Source organism: Myotis davidii, unplaced genomic scaffold, assembly GCF_000327345.1.
Source record: "Myotis davidii unplaced genomic scaffold, ASM32734v1 scaffold200, whole genome shotgun sequence".
Lineage (NCBI taxonomy): Eukaryota > Metazoa > Chordata > Mammalia > Chiroptera > Vespertilionidae > Myotis > Myotis davidii.
Genome location: NW_006293700.1, coordinates 3,426,724 through 3,449,949, shown reverse-complemented (window position 1 = coordinate 3,449,949; position 23,226 = coordinate 3,426,724). Strand labels below are relative to the sequence as shown.

Genomic DNA, 23,226 nt, shown 5'->3' with positions numbered 1-23,226 from the left:
AGGCCGGGTGGGTAAGTGAGAAGCAGGGATGAACCGCAGAAGAACTGAATCAGAGTGAGGGATGTGTACACAGCATGTGACGACAGGCGAAGCATGGTTTGCTGCTCATTGATTTTTTGCTTCCATTTCCGTTGGCCAGTCTTTGGACACTCAGAGCAGTAGAGGAAGCCTCTTACGTAGCTGGCCTATCTTGTAGCTAGCAAGCACTCCAACATGAATTTTAGCCCTAGTTTATTAATTTAAATAAAGAATACTAACTGTACTGAGAGCCAACATAGAGTCTATTATGTGAATTTTATTTTTCTGTTTATATAAATAATACAGGTTTATTGTTTTAAAAAATGAAATAATACAGAAATATGTAAGGAAGTAAAAATCTTCGAAGATTCTGTTATCCTAAGATAACTTCCGTTGACATTTTGAGAACCATATTTTTCTCCATGTTTATTTTCGCTTATCTATATAACACATAAATGGGATCTGATCTTAGTTGTTTTTATTGTGGACTGAACTTTGTATTTTTGAATGCTACAGAGCAGAATACAGTGCTTTGTGGTGTTAAGTCGAGCCTGTTTATCAAAGCAACTCTTAGTAATTTCTTACTTTAATCTTACCAGGTCAAGGTAGGCAATGAAGTTGCTACTGGAACAGGACCGAATAAAAAGATAGCCAAAAAGAATGCCGCGGAAGCAATGCTGTTACAACTCGGTTATAAAGCGTCCACTAGTCTTCAAGATCAACTTGACAAGGTGAGCGCAGTCCTATTCTGTCAGAACGTCAAAGTGATGAACAAATTCCGTACCATTGTTCCTTGACTCTAAGTAATGTCGGAAGTGGTGTTAAAGTAGACCTCCAGTTTTAACTTTCCTAAGGCAGGACTCTCCAACCTGAAGATAGATTCCCAGTTACAATATCGCATCTGTTTAGGGTGTCAACATGAAGTCTTAATTCTGATCTTACAGTTAGCAAATACTAAAATCTGTTGTGTGGCTGTATGTATTTTGTATAATACCAACTGAGTCATTTTTCAGCTTATGGACTTCTGGGTTTTGCCATGTAGACAGTTTTAATTTGTGCCCCCTTTTAAGAACTGAGGTTGTTGGCTTTTATTTCTGAAATGCAGCTGAAAACACTGGAAATAAAGATCCTGGGTTATCCCTTTAGGGCAGGAACTATATTGGACAGACACTCTATAAACTAGTTTTTCTATTTACTTTAAATGTAAAGGTAAACTCAGAGGGTGTTTATTTTCTGCCAGGACTTGTGTTCATGGTCCCCTATTTCTTCTGCGCAGTGAATGACATCATTAACACCTGCCCCTGTTGCAAGGGAGGTAGGGGACCCCGAATTCAGGACTTGGCAGATAACTTGGCAAGAACTGGCTTGATTTCATTTTATCTTTGCATGTGTAGAAATTGTTATGGACACTTTATTTATACAAAAATTCACAAAGCAGGCTTAATAATTATTTCCATCAAAAACAGCATACTTTTCCCCCACACTATTTTCTCACATAAGGATTCTGTTTCAGAGATATTTCAGTTTCTGCAGAAACACACGCCTGAAGTCTGAATAGAAACAAAATCGTCTATTAAACATTTAGGTGTACTTGTCTTTTTAAGGCAACTGTGAATATGTGGGCAATTATTTTGAGCGATTAAAAAATTATTTGTCTGTGTGGTATCGCTAGAGATTTTAATTCTGTTTTTATAACCTGGGTAGTCCATGCTTTTTCTTCCTTTAAAAATATTTGTAACATGAAACCTAACATGTGTTCAAGTTTCTATAGTTCTTATGTTGTGTATATGTTGTTTTAACTTAACACATTTATATTTACTTAAACCTGGTGAGTGATTTATAAAAATATGTCAAAATAAGTCTCAGACATTTATTTGGAAGTTAAGTAAAAACAAAACAGAATAAAAACCAGCATTAATGTCATTATTTTAAGAAACATTTTTTTGCATACCCACTGTAGTATTAGGTTCTCCAGAGACAGGGAGCCAATAGGATATGTGCATGTATATACTTGTATACATATGTGTATGCACACATGTATGTGCATACATGTAGATGTGCACCACACATGGAGACCCATTGTAAGGAATTGCCATGCCTTGTTGGAGGCTTGGCGAGTACAAGGTCTGATGGGGAGGCTGGTTCTGCTGGAGACTCGGAAGGTGTTGCAGTTCCAATGCAGAGGCTTCTGCTGGCCAGTTCCCTCCTGTTCCCGGGAGGCCAGCCTTTCTTTCGATGAGACCCACCCACAGGATGAGGAGCAATCTGCTTCACTCAGAGTTCAATTCTTTTAAATGTAAGTCTCTCCCGAACACCCTCCCAGAAGCACCTAGGATAATGTTGGACCAAGTACCTGGATACCGTAGCCCAGACAAGTTGACATATAAAATTAACCATCAACCCACTACATGCCAGATACTTCCAACCGAAGACACGATGCCTGAAACTTGATCCCTGCACTCAGGGAACTGATCAGCACGTGTAGGGGTGAGGAGTTTAGTCATGGAACAAACATTACAGTGTCCTGGAACCTAGAGAACACGAAGGTGAATCTGGAAAGTCAGGAATAGCCGAAGCCACTGTTTTCATGGGAAGTAAAGCTCTTGGAGAATTGTTCATGTAAGATTTGAACATGAAGGTCACATGATCTAGTTTGTATTCTTCAAAAGACAATCCTATAAGCCTTAGCCAGTGTGACTCAGTGGTTGAACATTGACCTATGAATCAGAAGGTCACGGTTCTATTCCCAGTCAGGGCACATGCCCGGGTTTGGGGCTCCATCCCCAGTACGGGGTGTGCAGGAGGCAGCCGATCAATGACTCTTTCTCATCATTGATGTTTCTATTTCTCTCTCTTTCTCTCTCCTTTCCTCTCTGAAATAAAAATAAAATTAAAAAAGACAATCCTATAAATAAAGGAGTGAGTGGATTTGGGCAGGCTGAGTAGCAGAATTGCTAGGTAAGAGGTACTGGGGGTCTGGACTAAGGCTGTGGTGGTGGAGAGGAGGGGAAAGGCACCAGAGGTATTTTTTAGAAATAATATATTTTATCGAGTTTTTTACAGAGAGGAAGGGAGAGGGATAGAGAGTTAGAAACATCGATCAGCTGCCTCCTGCACACCCCCTACTGAGGATGTGCCCGCAACCAAGGTACATGCCCTTGACCGGAATCAAACCTGGGACCCTTCAGTCTGCAGGCCGACGGTCTATCCACTGAGCCAAACGAGTTAGGGTAGCACCAGAGGTATTTTTGAAGTGTCTGAGGTAGATTTCAGTGGCAGGTAACATGCCTGGGGACATGGGAAGAGGGAGGAGTAGAGAATGACTAGGAAAGAGTTGGCACCATTAGCCAGAAATTCCCTTTTGCCTTCCTCCTGTGTTGCCTGTTATCTGGACAGTTTTCTTTGGTCTTTATTTACTTCCCTGTTTTGATGGAGCACATACTCTCAGTAGCCTTGTGATGAATATATGAGAAATGTTTTGAGATCTCATAGGTCTGAAGTTCCTTTACATTCCCTACATGCTTGGTTTGCAGTTTTTCTGAGATATAATTCTAAAATGGGAATGATTTTGTCACAGGCTTTTGAAGGCATTGCACCAATGTTCTCTACCTCCCAGCATCACTCTTGAAACCCCACTACCTTCTGATTCTGCAGCCTGTATATGAAACTTCCACGTTTCTTCTACTCTCTCTTGATGTCTTTCCAGATTTTCTTCTCCCAGGGGCTCTGAAATTTTATGGGTGATATGTGCGTATTCTTTAATAAAGTGTTTTGAGTGTTTGGGTTTCAGTCTAGAAATGCATATACTTTTAAACTGGGAAGTTTCTCATATTATGTCTGATAATTTCTTTCTTTCCATTTTTGCTATTATTTCCTTCTGTGATATCTGTTAGTCTTATGCAGTGGTCCTCAAGCTACGGCCCGCGGGCCACATGCATATACAAATATTGTATTTGTTCCCGTTTTGTCTTTTTACTTCAAAAGAAGATATGTGCAGTGTGCATAGGAATTTGTTCATAGTTTTTTTTTTTAAACTTATAGTCCGGCCCTCCAACGGTCTGAGGGACAGTGAACTGGCCCCCTGTTTAAAAAGTTTGAGGACCCCTGGTTATGGATGACCTTCTGATCCCTCCCTCCCTCTCTCCTTCCCTCCCCCTCCCTTTCTCCCTCCCTCCCTTCCTTCCTCTTTTCTATTTCTATATCATTTGTTCTATTTTCTAGGAGATTTCATCGATTTTTGTCTTCTGCCCTCCTTTGACATTTTTTACCTTGGCTCTTATATTTTTGATGTCCCAGAGCTCTTCCTCATTTCTAGAATATTTCTTTTTATAGCCTCCTCTTCTTGTTTAACGGGTATAGTAACCTTTCATGTCTCTGAGGATTTTTCAAACCTTTCTTTTGAAGTTTTAGTCTCTTCCCTGTGTGTTTTTTGCCATTCCTCTGGAGTTAGAAGCCTGGCTGCTGTCTTCTCAGGCCCAAATGAGGAAGGGAGCTGGTGATCCTACTTTCTGGGATGTAGCCTCAGTCTCCATCTCTTTATCTGCCCTGTTGGGGTACCCATTTCACCCCCATCCGTGTCTCTGTTTTAGCCTAAGAGAAACCTCCTAGGAAGTCTGCTTGGGGTTAGTGAGGTGACCTGGAGATTTCATAGGCCTTGAACGGCTTCCAACAATCCTGTTTTCAGGCCAGTGGGGTGTCTTCCCTGTGCACTGAAAGGTCCCGGGTTGGATCCTGGTAGGGGGGATGCGGGAGGCAGCCGATTGAGGTTCAGCTCTCACATTGATGCTTCTCTTTCTCCCTCTCCCTTCCTCTCTCTCTGAAAATAAATTAAAAATATTTTTTAAAAAGAGGTAGCTGGTGTGCTCCTCATTCTAGAGGCTTCCTGGGGTCCCGCGTTACCCATCAGTGTCCTAAGAGCTCTTTGCTGCCGCCTCCCTCTGCAGGTTTGCCGTCAGCCTCCTGACATCTGCTACGTTAGGTGCAGCCTGAGCACCTGCCTTCCAGGTTCCAGACTTCGACCTTCCTCTCCTTTCATAGTGTTGGGGCAGGGGGTGGAGAGAAGAGAGGGAGAGAGAATTATAGGTTATTGGATTATTGATTTTGGGATGTTTTGAGAGAGAGATTCCTCCTTATGTTCACTGTGTTGTGTTTTGTTAGGTTTGTTTTTTTGCTGCAAGAAGCTTTCCCGTTTCCATTTGGTCCAGTGCATGGGAGAGGGCTCCAGGGTGGTTAAAAGAATCGCTCGGGTTTTGGCGAGAGGCTCAGGCAAAAGCCAGACACCACGGGATTCAGAGGGGCCCTCAAAGGCCTCTGGGCTCCACAGTCTCCTAGTCGTGCTTGAGCGTGAACCTTTCGAAGAGCTACTTGCCCAGCCCAGCCTGGGGGCCCGCAGCCTGCGGAGGTGAGTCAGGTGATGCCCATCTTCTTGATGAGTTTCACCTGCTCCCCCGGAAGTGGCTCTGCAGGAAGTCACCGAGCTGAGGGTCTGCGTGGACAGAAGCAGGCCTGCCGCTCCAAAGGGCCTGGGTCAGGTTCCCCTCCAAGGCTACGGAGGCTTCCATGGCCCCTGAGTTTTGCCCACTCATCTTGGGGAGGCTTCAGCCCGTCCTGGAGAGAATGCGGCCACTGCTCTGGTTTGTATCTTTAAATATATTTTTATTGATTTCAGAGAGGAAGGGAGAGGGAGAGAGAGATAGAAACATCAATGATGAGAGAGAATCACTGATTGGCTGCCTCCTGCACACCCTCTACTCAGAATTGAGCCCATAACTCAGGCATGTGTCCTTGACTGGAATAGAGCCTGGGATCTTCAGCCCGCAGGCCGATGCTCTATCCACTGAGCAAACCAGCCAGGACAGTTTTGCATCTTTAAGAGATGCTCAGCACCCATGCGCTTCTTCTCTGCCAGCTCACGGAGGAAGTGGCCCATGCCCTTGAGAGCCGCATTGCCGGGGTGGAAATAGAAGCCCAAAGGGAGGGAGGCGTGGGCGGCCACAGATGCAGGCTGGCCAGGCAGCAGGTGGCAGCCTCCACCTGCGTGGAATAATGCTGCCGAATTTGGGAGCGCATGGTGGTTCATCAGTAAGGAGTTAAGGTAAAAAAACACAGGGTGTGTTGGCTGGTCTTGGAGGGGGTCTGAGGGGGTGACTGAATAAAACCGAGGAGAGTGGTCGAGGCTGTAGGAAGGGGTGTCCCTGGGCGTGTTCCGTCCAAACACTGTTGAAGCAAGAGACAGACCCGGGACCGCCCAGGGCACTGTGGTCACTATTGTGTTTAAGTCTAAACCTTACAAACACAGTTTCATTAAAACTATTGTGTTTAAGTCTAAACCTTTCAAACACAGAGTGTTGGAGTAGAAATGAGAGAACAGTAGACTTGGTATTCAGTTGAAGGTGAAAAACTAGGCGTAGGGAATATAATCTAATATTTAAATAACCTTTGTTATTAATAGAAGGAGAGAAATTAAGAAAGGTGGCATGGCCCTGGCCAGGTAACTCAGTTGGTTGGCAGCAGTCGCCAACAGGTGGTCCGCAGACCATTGGGTGCGTGAGGTTCGCAAGGTTGGCGACTGCTGGGTTGGAGCGTCGTCTGTGCCCTAGAAGGTCCTGGTTTGATTCCTGGTCACGGGACATACCTAGGTTGTGGGTTCCATCTCCAATCTGGGCATATATGGGAGGCAACCGGTTGATGTATCTCTCTCTCACATCGATTTTTTTTCTCTCTCTCCCGTCCTCTCTCCCTTTTTGAGATCAAATTTTAAAAAAAGCAAGCAAGAAAGGTTGCATGAAGTGCTAAATTTATTATCTCCACCTTTAACCGGGCCCTCAAATGTCTGAGAGTCTGCATTCTTCCACTCAGCCGGTTCCTTCCCTCCTGAAGTGACTTACTCCCTACTGTGGACACCTTCCTCCAACTTCCCACTACCCTCCATCAGCGGCCCTTGTTCTGCCACCTCGTCTCGCACTTCACAGTCTCCCAGCCTCCCCACCAGCACACACCGCATTTTTATACACACGTACTCCTCCTCCCTCCTCTTACAGTGGCAAGCTATGTGCTAGGATTGTATTTATATTTATATCTGGATTTAATGTATCCATTTGATCTTTGACATCTGACAGCAAGTATAAAATGCTGATTAGAATAGCAAATGTGCCTTTTCTCTCCCGTAGTACCTGGTACCAACAACGCCAGCTCCGCAGAAGAGAACGTAACCTGTTCATGTCACTGATTAATTTGATGAAATACTACTTCAGACTCTGAGTTTATACCAGATATATGTCACATCATCTGGCGACAGTCAGGATATTACAAGTTTTACTCCAAGTTCGGGCTTAGTTTTCCATTTTGTGTGTGTGTATGTCATTGGCAGTATTTTGGTGATCCTTGTCCTAGGACTGTTCCGGAACAGACTTAGTAATATTTCTATTGTGGTTTGACCTCAGGAGAGATAAAGAAGCTCCTTTAGTCCCTTTAGCACTTGTCATGATGATTATTGTTTATTATTTGATAAGGATTGGTTTACTTTTCAACCACCTAGATAGAGCTGCTGTTGTATATAATGCACTGAACATGGCTTTCTTGATGACGTAAATTGTAAGTGTGGGTGAAGGTAAAGGCAGAGCCAGACCTAAGAAACAGGCTTGACGGTAGAAAAGGGGGGGATAATGCTGCTCCAGTTAGTTCCTCTTGGGTCCACCGTCCTGGGGTCCGAGATGGAGAGAATCACAGAGCGACTGTGTGAGAGACCTTTGGCCTTGCTTCCTTGATGACTTTACGTTTTGCTTTTGGAATAAGTCCGTCTCTCTGGATTTTAACGATTGATTTAATCTTTCAGACAGGGGAAAACAAAGGATGGAGTGGTCCGAAGGCTGGTTTTCCCGAACCAACCAATAACAGTAAGTTTTCACTTTTATGCTAACTACGCTGAGTGTTCGTGGCTGGTTCAGTGACTCGTAGGTCACTGGGTATTTTTCGGGTCTGTCTGGGCTCACCATGCCATGATTAGTGTTGCAGGGGGATATGAGGAAGTCGTGCTGTTTGCTTTTCTGAAATTGCTAGAAGACACAGGCGCTCATATTCTTAACGTGGTTAAGCATTGCAGACGGTGTACCATTTAACTCACAGTGATGACGTTTTAAGTTGTTTTATTGCAGCATAATTATAGTATGAAAGAATTGAAAAAAAAAAGCCATTATCTACAAGTTCATTATACTCTAAAGTCAGCTGTTTCAAAGTTGTAATTTTTTTAGGTAAACACAAATTTTTATGTAGTTGTAATTTTCTACGTGAAAAATTATTCACTTTTATTAATTAAAATAGATTAATGCAAGCAAGAAAGGTTGCATGAAGTGCTAGATTTATTATCACCACCTTTAACCGGGCCCTCAAATGTCTGAGAGTCTGCATTCTTCCACTCAGCCGGCTCCTTCCCTCCTGAAGTGACTTACTCCCTACTGTGGACACCTTCCTCCAACTTCCCACTCCCCTCCAGCAGCGGCCCTTGTTCTGCCACCTTGTTCTGTCCACACAAATGGCAGAATCCACTGTATGATCCTTGTTCAAAATACAGATTACAAGCATTTAGAGCAGCGGTCGCCAACCTTTCAGACCTCACGGACCACCAGTGGTCCGCAGACCACCGGTTGGCGACTGCTGATTTAGAGTGTTCCTGTTCTGATATAATGTCCTGATGGCTGTGCTGTTCATGGTTTCCAAGACTGAGGATAATTATTTAGTAAAATGAATGTATGATAATTTTACATCTTTTTAGGGAGGAGTTTGCTCTACTTTTTCTTAGATCTCTGTGAAGAGTTCTTTATTTCCACCACATCGAATAGTATGATTTCTGTATTGCTAATGTGAAGGCACATCAGGGTTTTAATTTAAGAACAGTTGTTAACAATTAAAGAACAGTTGTTAAGACTATTTAGTAATTAAAATCAGAATGTTTCCCTGTCTTACTTTAATATGAAGAATGATGCCCTAAACGCTCACTTCGTGGTGACTTAAGTTCTGAGTCAGCCACAGCCATATCTCCATTTAGATCTTCCTCATGCATTGTGGGAAAGTAGATATGGATGATAGATTTCATCTATAACATAAATGAAAGTTTGTACTGTGTTTTCATTTAACATTGCAATAAGCATTTTTCACGTTGTGCTGAGTCATTAGAATTTTTAATAAGTCACTGATTGAATTATCAGAAATGTAAGAATACAATTGCTCATAATTGCCTTCTAATTATAGTATTATCATATGCTTAGAATTCCACTTCAGTTTATTTATGTGATCAGGCTGTTATGCATTGCAAACAGAGACATTTTAACTTCCTCCTCACCTCTCCTAAAGAGCACCTATTTCCACTGAAGTGACCATTTTACTATAAATCAGTAAAACAAAACACCAGCCAATGAAGACCCTATTGAAGGGAAGGGCCAGTGGAGTCAAACCATCTCGTTTCCAACCCTAGTTTTCTCCCTTATAACCTCTGGGTAAAGTTATAAACGACAATGTGTAAATTGTCATAATTTATTCTTTGATGTTAGCAGCTCATCTCTTGATGTATAATGAAATTAGTAACAAACTCATCAAAACATGCTTATAAGAACTGAATTTTTGGGTCATCAAAACTAGCTTCTTGAAAAGAATATTTCAGTGACGTAATGGTATTCATGAGTTATTTTCTGGGAATACTTGAAGTAATTTAATAGGACTCTGAGCCTTTGATCTATATGTGTAAGGATGATGGATGTGATTAGCATGTACCCCGAAGAAAAAATGGAATGAGTTCAGGATTCTCAGAGAGTTTAATTCCTTTGATGTTTGAATATATAGGTTTATAATTACTTGGTAAGGCAATGTAAGAAGCATTAAATTGATTTTACTTTTTAAAAAAATATATTTTTTATTTTTTATTGATTTCAGAGAGGAAAGGAGAGGGAGAGAGATAGAAACATCAATGATGAGAGAGAATCATTGATTGGCTGCCTCCTGCATGCCCCACACTGGGGATTGAGCCCACAGCCCAGACATTGCCCCTGACCGGAATCGAACCCGCGACCCTTCAGTCTCCAGGCCGATGCCCTATCCACTGAGCCAAACCAGCTAGGGATGTTTGTTGATTTTTTTTTTTTTTTGTAAATATATTTTATTGATTTTTTACAGAGAGGAAGGGAGAGGGATAGAGAGTTAGAAACATCTATCAGTTGCCTCCTGCACACTCCCTGCTGGGGATGTGCCCGCAACCAAGGTACATGCCCTTGACCCGAATCGAACCTGGGATCCTTGACTCCTTAGGCTGTTGCTCTATCCACTGAGCCAAACCGGTTAGGACTGTTTGTTGATTTTTATCTTGCTAACAGATCTGGAAACTCCTTTGCAAGTGGGAGGAGAGGGATCAAAGAGGCAGTGAGGTTCAGAGATCAGAAATGTGTAAGAGTGCATAAGAGATTTGCTTTCGATATAGCCTTAGATGTGATAAAACTCGAAGTCAGCTTACAGCTTTATCATACTGTACGCACTTCAGGACTTCCTCTGGGCTACAGAGGTTCACACTGAGAATTTGAAAGGAGAATGATCCCTCACCCCTTCCCAACTGTGAGGGGTGAGAAAGCTGACCCCAGGGTCCTTCCCTGTGAGCACTGAGTGGTCGCCACCTCAGGTTGCCACTCGGAATGAGGCTCCCCCCCACCCCCCACCCCAAGTCCTCTGGAGCCAGCTCGAAGCTACTTAAAGATAGCACTAGGAAAAGGTCGGTCTCTTCTTAGGAACTGATCCCTCAAGTGATGAATCCATTACCTAAACTCAGTTTAAATTCATGTATGATGGTAACATTTAGGGTAAATTCTCTTAGTTCCCGGAGTTTGACAGTTTGCCCTCAGTGGTTTCTGTGAAGAACACCTGTGCTCATGTTTTGCAGCAGGTGGGAGCAGGACCCTCTCAGGATGGCACGTGGATGGGGAGGGGAGGGGAGGGGAGGGGAGACAGGAACTTGAGATTGCTGGGCGGCTGCCTCGCTGACCGAGGGTCTGACTTCCGGCATCTAACTGTGCGTCTTGTTACTCCGTGTGCTCTGTTGAGAGTTGTGCATAGCAGTTTAAATGTTGAGACTCTTTAATCTCTGTAAAACAAGGAGCTTTCCTTGAATAACATCTGAAAAGGTAACATACTACTTTATAAAACACAAAATGGCATCATAAAGAGGCTCTTCACTTTGTTTTCTTTGTGAAACTACCTTCCTGCACAGATTATAGTTGATGAGATAAAATATTTAGCCAGCCATTATTTGGATAAATATGAAATTAACATGGAACTACAGTGTACAAAAGTTAAGAAAAAAGAAAGGAAGGCAGAATTAGAAAGGGGAAAGAAGAGAGTTTTAACGCGGCACAGCTGGTACCTAACTCCAAGTAGACAAAGTTCATGTCCATGTGCATTTAATTTTTGAAGTGGGAGACATTATTATTTTTTTGGTGGAAGATATTATTTTAAAGATTACAGTCCTAAGAAACTGCTAACAATTACAGCTGAAAAATAGTTGAAATGGTCTTGCAAGTGATTGTGATTACATAGCCTGGTTCCTGCCTTGATTGCCTGCAGATTTAAAGCATGGGCCTAATTTTTGCCGGCTTCCCAGGCTCTCCCCTTCGGCCCGGATTGCAGTTGGAGGCAGGCTGTTCGCAGTGTGTTTTCCCCCTTGTGAGTCACTATCATAGTCATGTTGAAGGGCAAGAGCACGTCGCCCTGTAATGTGAGGCTCGTGTTAAATCCAGCGCGGGGCAATTTAACGCTTGGCATACACATAAAAAGCCAGGTTTTTACAGATGAATGACGAACAACTTTTTAGAAAAGATTACGCGTTTTAAAGATCTACTGACGGCTCATGGAAAACTTTGTAAAATACTTAGATATAGTTCAGTTGATAATATCTTTTTTTTTTGTATTCACATTCCCTGTTTCTTATTAATACCGAGTTTTACTTAAAAACAGGTTCATTGTTTCTCAAAGGTGAACTCTAGCTTAATTCAAAATTGGACTGAGCTCAAAGGTATTCACTGGTATGTGCCGAATCCACCCACTAAAAGATTATTTGGAGGCATTTTTCACATAAATATTTTTTCCGTTAACCTTTTAAAAAGTTTTATTTAGCCCCTGTGAAATATGCTGACTCTTCTAGGTTCATTAGAGATGACACAAGACAAATACTTTTGGGATGGAGTAGAATTCTTACTGGCCTTTTTAGTACCGTAGTTGACTTACCAGCACTTCTGTCACTTTTGTGTCATATCTGTATGGTATTAAACTCGGTGCATCCCGACGCCAGTGGCTGCACCGTCCCAGTGACCTGACATTACAAAGGTCATGTGCATGCTCCCCCCATGCCGTGCATGGTATATAGAACCTGTACATAGTTTATTCTTGTTGGGTAAGGATTGTGCTTTTAAGATAACAGATTAATAGATAATTATTCATCAGCTGGTCTAGAGAGATGGCGTTTTATGACTCTAATCTTACAGTTTGTCAGGAAACATTAAACTTGTATTACCATTTTTAAAGAAAAAATGTAGGCAATACCTGATGCATAATGTATTTAACACATAGAAGTGATGAAGCATGATAACAGAATAAGCACTAGAATATGACCAGACTTCCCAGTGTCCTCCTCTTTGATATCCATTGGCCCACCAGGCCTTCCCCAGCAGAAGAAACCACCTTCTCTGGGTTTTATTTGTGGTCATCCCACCCTTTATTTCTTATAGTTTCATCAAATAAGTTGGAGTCCTTAACAGTATTTGTGTAGTTTAGTTTTTTTATTTTTTAAACCTCAGGAAAATGGTATTATACTGTGTATTTTCTTGAACTTCTCCCCTGACTTTAACACTGTTAATTTATTTTGTTACATGTAATATTTCATCCTATAACTGGTTTGTCTGTTCTCCTTTTGGTCCACATTTGGGATATTTTCGGGATTTTGTGATCACAAAATAGTCCTATGAACATTTTGAACACGCCTCCTGGTAGACCTGCCTCAGAGCTCCTGGGAGCACAGCCAGGAGTGGACTTCATGGGTGAGAGAGTGTGTACACATTTAGATTTACAAGGAATACTAGTTGCTTTATAGTGTGAGAGGTGGCGAGCCCTTCAAGAATGTCTGGGCCTCCACACTGCCAGGAGGAGAAATCTTTAAAATCACTTTTGTACCTTTGATCTCATTTCCAATGATGAATTTAGTTGAAGTTTAGTTCAGATTCCACTGTATCAGTCTTCTTTATTTTTCTTTTATATTTCATTTATTTTATTTTTTGAATGAATAAAAAAAGCAAAAAAAAAAAAAGCAAAAAATAAAAAAAACCCCCCCCCCCCACGTTTGTCCCCATTAGCACGCTTTCCACCCTGTCCCCCAAGGAAGTAACTTACGATTGGCTAGTTTCTTTGGTACTGTTCCCGAATCTTTTTATACAGATACAAGCAAATTCAGACTTAGAGTATTTTGTCCCTTAGCATCAGACACACTGCTCTATAGTTTACTCTTTTCACCTACAGTATGTCCTGAAGATCCGTCTATGTTAATATGTGTACGACTTTATTATTATTTAACCAGTTTCTAACTGATGGGCGTTTACAGTATTTTTCTATTATAAAGAATGCTACAGGGTAAAGCCTCAAACATATATCATATTGCACTTGTGTTAGTATGCTCGTTGGATAAATTCCTACAAGTGGAGTCACTGAGTCAAAGAATATGTGCACTTAGGATTTTGATGGCTGTTGCCAGGTTACGACAATGGAAACTGACCAATTTCCATTCCTGCCAGCAGTCGGCCAGATTACGTTTCCCCTCAACATCATAACACCGTGCTCTCAGACTTCTGGATCTTGGCCAATCTGATAGTTGAAATATGGTATTCAATGTAGTTTTATTTTGTATTTCTCCTATTTTGAATGAGATTATTTCTTTGTACATTTGAGTCATTTCTGTACTATTTACGTCAACGATACAGTCATTGCTATTGTTCATTTTAAAATTAGGTAGTTGGTCTTTTTTTATTATTTGATAAGAGTGTGGATGTGCTTTTATGATATGCCTTGCCAATATTTTCCTTGTTTGTGGTGGAATTTTCTTCCAAAGTTTGGTTTTCTTTTTATTGTATTTGAATGGCCTTTTCAGCATTTGTAATCTTAATAATGCCTTCCCCACTCTGAGATTATAAAAAAATTCTTTTAAGTTGCCTTCTAGAACTTTTATAATTTCATTTTTTTATCTTTCAATCTGTGGTCCATCTGGGATTTATACTGAACGTATGGATCCTGTTTCATTCCCCCTGCATTGATTGAGACTTTACTGTTATCAGATACTAAGAATCTGTAAATATCTGGTTTTATTCTGGACTTTTTCTCTTCTGTTTATTCATGCACCAGCTTTAATCATTGTCTTTTAACATAAATCAATTTAAAGTTTTGTTGAAAACTGTTGAGGAAGTGCTTGGTCCCTGATCTTCTGCCCTTACAACATGGAGTACAAGTAATTGAAAAGATGAAAGTCCCAGGGACACGGGAAATACTAGTAAGAGGCATGAGGGTAGTCAAAGCATCGACTAAAAGAAGGCGCTTGGAACTGTGTGATTGGAGGCTAAGGTCCAGGAAGGCAGGGGCAAGTCTCCCTGAAACTTGTGTGTAGAATGGATGTAGCATTCATTCCTTAATTCATTAAGAAAGTATTGATTGACTGCATTGGACTATCTTTGGTATTATGGGTGATTTTAAGTAGGCTTTTTAAAGTTGAAGCCGCTTCTTAAAAAGTTGGTCAATCTTGGTGATGATTAACCATCACCCAATAAAAAAAGGAGGGGAAACTTTTTAAAAAATGGAACAAGTGTCATTTGAAAAAAAATCAGTTTTTATTTTAAAAAACAAATCATATAGCACAGTGCCTGATATTGCCGCTGCTCAGTTTTTGAACAAATGAAAAAAATGCAATGTTTTTTTTTTGCCATAGATACCATCGGCCCCTGGTTCTCAGCTCAGTATTCCTGGACTTGATGTCATAGTAGGTGTCATTATTGGTATTTCAACCTCATAGAAGCAGTGCATTCATTCTTAGTAGACATCTTGGCTTTGGGGTAGACCTGTATCAGAATTCATATCTCACACTGTTCTGCGTCTCAGATTGACAGTCTTTGGGGAAGAAACAGGAAGATTACTTATCATTACTAAATAAGTGTGGTCTGTCTAAAAGACTGACCCTCGAAACATGATATGCATAGAAGAGGAAAAACAGACCCAGAACCAGAAGTGTGAAAAGGTTGGAGAATGTCCAACCTCTCATTTATAAACTGGAGAATTGAGGCCCGGGTGATTTTACAACATGCCTGGTCGCACCGCTTGGGCTAGAGGTAGCGAATCTCCTGACTCCAAGGCCTGCATTTGCCCTAGTAGACAACATACCTATTTGTGGATCGATCACTTTGCTGATAATTGAGGAAAAATGAATAATATTTTGAAGGAAATTCCACCAAAATTACATATTTTCTTGATTGTCTTATGTATCACACACCAGAATTATTTTTTAAGAACATTTCATAACATGGAAAATGTCCAAACGATTGTTTCAGATACCAGTTTGATATTTGGGTGGGTCATGTAAAAACACTAACACGGCTGGGCAAGCCTGTGAGATGTTTGTTTTAACAATGGAGCAGCCATCTGTATGACATGATTCTTCTTAAGACGTAAAAAAACTTTAGTAATAGCTCATTTTAAAAAACACTCAGCAGGCTTTTGAGGTGATGTTATTCAAGGGTATTGTTTTATTCCAGGCTTTCTGGTTTGTGTTAAGATGATTTATAGACTTTTAGAGCTGCAGGAGATTTTCAAGTTCCTCTTGTCTAATTCGTTTTACAGACGAGAAGAGCGGGTTAAGAGGCTACTGGCCACTGCAACTCGAACTGCTAGCGCAATTCCAGTCTAGTCCGTTTACCGCTCTGCTATTATGGTGGTCTTTTCTTTGTTACTTCTTGTGCTAAGACAAATGGCAGCCTTTTTAAAAATTTGCTGTTTTTTTAATTTAAAATTTTAGGGACCTTTTAGATTTATAACAAATTGAGAGGGAGATTCAGAGATTTCCCATATACCCCCTGTCTCCATACATTCCCCCTTTTTAGTTTAATTTTCAGAAGTTTCCTTCAGAATTTGCATTGTTTTTTGTGCTCATTTAAATAGCGTCAGTGTATATTTTGCTTAAAAATTGAGCAGAACTAGGGACTCAAGGGCTGTGGCTGGAAGCCCAGGTGGATATGAGCTGTGTGGGGAAGGAGAAGGTATACCCCATGGTATACCCCTCTCCATTGCATTTCAACAACAGGGCATGTGGAAGGGGGGCTCCTGAGAGCCGGTCAGCTTAGCAGCTGCAGGTCGTGGAGAGGATGGGTGGTCTATTCCTGTGCTCCCGGAGGGTGGCCATGGTGGCCCAGTGGGCACCTTCTTGGATCACATGTGCTCTCACCTGATAAAGGGCCTCCGGCTTCCCTGGGAAGGAGAGAGTCCCGGCCACGAGGCCCGCACTGCTGTAGGGGCCTCCCTCGCTCTCAGGTGGCCAAAGGTCAAGCACAGGCCATGGTCACAGCTGCAGACCTCAAGGAGCAGGCACTGCCGTTCCGGGCCTGCTCATCCTCAGGGCACCCAGGCCTAGTGCCATCGCCCTGGCCACCTCCCTGTCTCAGCGCTTCCGTGTTCTAGGGCCTCTGCTCCCACGGGGGAGGCCCCGGGCAGCATAACAGTGCTTTCATGTAATTGGGTTTTGTTTACTGTTAGTTAATCCTCACAGGAGGGTTATCTTTATCCATTGATTTTTAGAGAAAGCGGAAGGGAAGGGGAGAGACAGATAGAGAAAAACATCGATTACTTCCTGGATTCAATCCAGGTGTTTGTTGATGGCCGGACATAGCACTTAGTTTTCTATTTGTTCTTTCCAGGGCCATTTAATGTCGTGGTTACATATCCAGGCTCTAGAGACAGACTGCCTGGAACCACATTCTGGCATTAGTACTTACAGTTCGTATGACTTTGGCTCACTTCAGGGACTTCTCTGGGCTTTCGTTTTATATCTAATGTAAAGAAATCAGAATGCCCATTTTGTATGTTTGTTACGGGGCTTAGGTGAGATCACGCATGTAAAGTGTAGACTAGTCCCAAAGTTGTATGTTCAGTGTAGCCGTGTACCATGGTGACAGCTGATTGGAGTATTAAAGGCAAAATCGGTGATGAAAAATAGATGATGGGAGAAGGGTTGAGGACATCTTGAGATAAAGGGTGAATGTGATAAATGTTACAAGCCTGAGCCAGGGGAATACCTTTGAAGTCGATGAGCAAAACTGAGGTCAAAGCCAGCAGGTATGAAGGTACAGTCTTACGGTCATCACACATGAAGAGTTTTTCCTGCGTAATAATCAAATACATGGAAATGAATATAACAGTGAAGTAGTATAGTGTTGCAGTAATTAAAATTTGTTTTAACAGAAGTAGGGGAAAACAAGTTGAATCACACACTGCTCCTAGAAGTATAAGTTGGTATTGTTGTTCAGGGGACCTATTGGCAAAATAAGTTAAAAGTCATTAAATAGGCAAACCCTGGGTTACTCTCTGATTCTACTTTAGTTCTTTACTCGATTGAAATTTACAACAGGAAGAACCTAAATGAGTCGAGACCTGACCATACACTCTGTTACTGATATTCAGGCTGAAATCATTCAGTAGTTGACTGCTGAATCCACGCATATCTTTACACTCTTAATGACTGTTATGTTAGTTGAGCTCTGTAGAAAGGAATCTTCCTTATTCATGAGGGAATATCAACCCAGGCTTTACTGTAGGATATGGAGCTGGCGCTCTGCGTGAGTTCCTACACTGTGAGGTAATGCCTCCCTGGAGTGTGGAGAGAGCATGACTGTTGCTTTGTAATATTGCTATTGGCAAGCCCATTACTGCTGTATAATAATACTGCAGTAATGCTGTTAGCTTCTTGATTTCTTCAGTTGAGTATAGAATTTAGAGTCATAACATTTAAGTTATTCTTTAAATAAGATTTACATATTGTGTTTATACAGCTAGTAAAAAACAAAAATCAATAACATGGCATTTCACTGACCAAATTGGCAAATATTTTATAGCTTTATTGAGATATAATTGAAATATAGCAAACTGCACATTTCAGGTAAATTCTGACACTGACACAGATTAAGAGCTCAGTCCCACAGACTGCCTAGGGTCGGTATCAGTCATAGGTCTCACGTGGCCACCTGTTCTTCTGACCAACCCGCTTTAAACCCCTGGGGTTCTTACATCCCCCTCCCCTCAGGTTTGATAATTTGCTAGATTGGCTCACAGAACTCAGGAAGATTCTTGACTTACTATCAGTTGGTTTATTATTAAGGATATAAAATGAGCAGCCAGATGAAGAGATACTGCAAAGAGCCAGATCTGGAGAAGTCAGGAGCATAGAAATGTCTGTTCCTGTGTGGTTGGGGTACACTGTCCTCCCAGCACGTGGATGTGTTAGAAAGGCAGGAACTTTCCAGACCCCATCATTCAGGGGTATTCATGGAAGTTCCATCACATAGGCATGACTGATGAAATCATTGGCCTTTGTCACTTGCCTTCAGGCCCTCTCACCTCCCCAGAGGCCAGGAGGTGGGGCTGAGGGTACCTTTGTTCCTATTTTGGTTTGGATATTATTATTAAAAAGTTTTTGCCACTTATCTACAGTAACAGAGAACAGCGTGCAAAAAAAAAAAAAAATCCAATACCAAAAAAATGGGGGAAAAGGCACTTTTCCCTGTTAATAGGGAAATGTGAAATTGGTACAAATTTTTTTGGAGTTGTACCAATTTGGAGGAATTTGTTAGTGTCAAAAACCCTAAAATACATATTCTTTGAACTAGCAATTCTGCTTCTAACTTGACAAAATGAGTTTTTGTGTGTACAAGGGTTTAATTACAAAAATGTTCATCACTTTATAATTGCAAAAAATCAGAGACAAATTAGATGTCCAATGAAATGGAATTATTTAAGAAAACAATTCACATAATAAAATACTTTTAAAATTAGTACTAGAAGTATTTTGTAAAAACAGGATCATATGGTACTTCTACGTTTTAACTTATTTTTTTCGAGTTAACAAAAAATGCATAAAAATATTAACAGCATATCTTCAGAACAAAATATTAAAAGTTATTTCCTTGGGCTACGGAGATTTCTTTTATTTTTTTCCAGTGCATATGTTTGCTTTAAAACTTTTTAATTGAAATTTCTTCCTGATTATAAAACTAACAAAAAGGCATAATTTAAATCCGTAAAATAGGGTTGATATATTAGTTTAAGGCATATAAATTAAAGAAACAACAACTCATATATATATATTTATTGATTAAGTTATTACATATGTGTCCTTATCCCCACATTACACCCCATCCCCCCTACTCATGCCCTCACCCCCCTGTTGTCTGTGTCCATTGGTTAGGCCAGTGGTCGGCCAACTGTGGCTCGCGAGCCACATGCGGGTCTTTGGCCCATGCGCAGAAGTCGGTATTTTGTGGAAGAGCCACACTCAAGGGGCCAAAGAGCCGCATGGGGCTCTTGAGCCGTGTTTTGCCAAGCCGCAGTTTGCCGACCACTGGGTTAGACCTATATGCTACAACTCATATGTTTTAATGTCATCAAGGTAAAGCCCCATGGAGCTTGGCCCTGCCCACCCCATTCCCAACTCCCTCTTCATTCTCTCATGGTAAGGAGCTGCCTGAGGTTTCCTGGGACACACACTCTGCCCTCCCTGCTGTTGCTGGACGAAGGGAAGGCCTCATCCCAACACGGCCTTAAGCTTCCTGAGGAGGATGGAGCACCTTATCGGCATCTGGAGAAAGGGATTGGTTGTGTTTTTTATGCCAATAACAAACTATGAGAAAGAGAATTTAAGAAAAAAAATTCTATTTACAATTGCATCAATGGGAATAAAACACCTTAGAATAAATTTAACTGAGGGTGTAAAGGAACCCGTACTTGAAAACCATAATACATTGAAAAAAGAAATTGAAGAAGATACAAATAAATGGAAGAATATACTGTACTCATGAATAGGAAGAATTAACATTGTTAAGATGTCTACTAGTATCCTACCCAAAGCAAGCTACATACTTAGTGCAATCCCTATCAAAATTCCAATGGCATTTTTCACAGAACTAGAACAGATAGTCCTAAAATTTATATGGAACCACAGAAACCCCTGAATATCAAAAGAAATCTTGAGAAAGAAGAAAAATATTGGAAATATCATGTTACCTGATATCAAACTATACTATAAGGCTATACTAATCAAAGCAGCATGGTATTGGCATAAGAAGAGACATATAGATCGATGGAACTGAATAGACAACCCAGAATAAACCAATGATTGTATGGTGTGTAATTTATGACAAAGGCGGCAAGAATATACAATAGTATAAAGATAGTCTCTTCAGTAAATGGTGCTGGGTAAACTGGACAGATACATGCAAAAGAATGAAAGTGGATCACTTTCTTACACCATATACAAGAATAAACTCAAAATGGATTAAAGACGTAAATATAGGACCCAAAGCCATAAAACTCTTAGAAGAAAACATAGGCAGTAAACTCTTTGATATTACTCCTAGTAATATTATTTTGGATTTGTCTCATGAGGCAAGGTAAAAAAAAAAAATAAACAAATTGGACTACATCAAACTGAAGAGTTTTTGCACAGCAAAACTATCAACAAAATAAAAGACAACCTAGTGAATGGGAGAAGATGTTTGCTAATGATACATCTGATAAGGGGTTGGTATCCAAAATATATAAGGAACTCACACAACTTAACATGGAAAAACCAAACAACCCGATTGAAAAGGCAGAGGACCTGAATAGACAGTTCTCCAAAGGGGACATAGAGATGCCAACAGGCATATCAAACATCACTAATCATCAGGGAAATGCGAATTAAACCACAATGAGATACTACCTCACAGCTGTCAGCATTGCTATCAGTAAATCGGCAAACGAGTTAATGAGGCTGTGGGAAAAAGGGAACCCTTGTGCACTGTTGATGGGGTTGTAAATTGATGCATCCAGTATGGAAAACAATATGGACTTCTTCAAATAATTATAGAACATCCATATGACCCAACAGTTCCACTTCTGGGTATTTATTTGAAGAAACCCAAAATACTAATTTGAAAAGACATTCATCCTTATATTCATTGCAGCATTATTTACAACTAGAGGCCCGGTGCACAAACTTTGTGCATGCAGGGGTGGTGGTGGTGGTGGTGTCAGTGTCCCTGAGCCTGCCTTGCATCCTCTTGCAATCTGGGACCCCTCGGGGGATGGGATGTTGGGCCTAAACTGGCAGTCGGACATCCCTCTCGCAATCCAGGACACTGCATGCACCAGTGATCATACTTTTCATACAGGTGAAAGGCATCTTGCTATTGTATAGGCAGCTACATTTTTTTTGCCTTGATTATGAAAAGTAATACATAACATGATCCTTCTGAGGCATTAGTACCATTTCCCCCATCTTATGGGTAGAAAAACTGAAGCAGAAAGAAGTTAAGTAATTGGCTTTGTCACACAGTTATAAGTGTCAGAATCAGGGCTGACCACAAAATGTGCAAGCCAGAGTCCATGCATGTAATCGCTGCATCATCCTGTTTTTTCAGTGTTAGAGTAGCCTTGCCAGGTTTTAATTTTTAAATCTATGAGACTGTTCCTAATATATAGGGTAGAGTCTCTAGGCCTGGCTGGTGATCAGGGCCATCTGTGGGGTGACTGGTGGGCGGGGTGATTGGGAGCCCCTGCTGGCACCTGCTTTGGCTGGTAGCCTGGTGCTGCCTGCTGGCCAGTCCTGCCCCCCGATTGCTGCCGCTGGTTGCCTCCCTCTCGAGCATCTGCTTCCTGGTGGTCAGTGTGTGTCATAGTGACTGATCATTCTGATGTGCATATTAGGGTTTTATTTTATAGGATAGCCAAGATATGGAAACAGCCTAAGTGTTCATCAGTAGACAAGGGGCTCTGTGGGCCCCGGCCTAGCACAGGTCAGGCGCTTGTTAAAAGTGTGTTGGACAGACTGATGTTGCCAAAAGGAAAGAGGGGAGGGGGCAGGGCGAAAAAGGGGAAGGAATTAAGATATACAAATTGGTAGTTCTGGTATAGGCATGCGGATGTAAAGTACAGCATAGGGAATAATAGTCAATAATATTGTAATAACTATGTACGATGTCAGATGGGTACTAGACTTATCAGGGTGATGGTTTTGTAAGTTATATAATGTCTAATCACTGTGTTGTACACCTAAAACTATAGTTGTATGACAACTATAATTGATAAATAAAAAATTATTGGGAAATAAATCAATATTGAGGTCTTGGATCAGAAGGTTAATAGCAGGAGAGGGGAGGGCTAGCATGAGGGAATTAAGCGGTGTCTCTCAGAGAGCACATTCTTCAAAAGTGGTGATTTATCCATAATTTTGAAAGATAATGTGGTTGTTAGTTGTTATCTGACCCAGAGACATTAGAACAAACCGTGTGAAATATGGTTTGAAACATCTCCGAGACAAATGGTAGTCAAAGGAAAGTGCTTTTTTTAATGCATCTACAACCCCACCACCTGATAGCACAGCCCAAGCTCTATCCTTTTGCTGTCACAACCTATCCATGACCTGGCTTGAACTATGATGAACTTAAGGATGAAGGGGCATATTCTAGACTGAATGTGGTAACTACTTGTTTGTGGTCAATCAAAGATGGTTGCCAGGAGTCTAGGTTGGGCAACTGAGCAGATAGATGGTGGTATCATGATGAGATAACCAAGATAGGAGACAGTGTCAGTTGGGGGAAGAAGATCCTGTCACTTTTTGACATGTTCATGAGCTAGAGTTATCTGTGAAGAGGAGAGCACCAGTAGGCTGGTGGATATTGGAGATGATACCTCAGCTTTAGAGTGACCCAGCCTTCATTTTACCCTATGTGTCTCAGTTGCTGCATAGATTAGAGTGTTTGTGTCTCTTTTATGAGCTCATAAAATATTAAATTGCAGGGTGAAGACACTGCATATTTCTAATCTGATCTCCCATTGCACGTCCACACATTGCTTATCCTTGTTCTGCCACAGCTTCCCTTCCGCATATACGTTTCACTGAAA

General features: G+C 41.3%; 1 protein-coding gene across 9 annotated transcripts in view; it reads left to right on the top strand.

Moving 5' to 3' along the window:
* The window catches only part of STAU2 (staufen double-stranded RNA binding protein 2), a 216,273-nt gene that overhangs the window by 77,002 nt on the left and 116,045 nt on the right, over positions 1 to 23,226 (top strand). For all 9 annotated transcript variants that reach the window (XM_006767327.2, XM_015566264.1, XM_015566263.1 and 6 more), the window contains 2 exons: positions 618 to 749; positions 7,853 to 7,913. In XM_006767327.2, the coding sequence (XP_006767390.1) occupies positions 618 to 749; positions 7,853 to 7,913 (193 nt within the window). The remainder of the gene's footprint in view (positions 1 to 617; positions 750 to 7,852; positions 7,914 to 23,226) is intronic.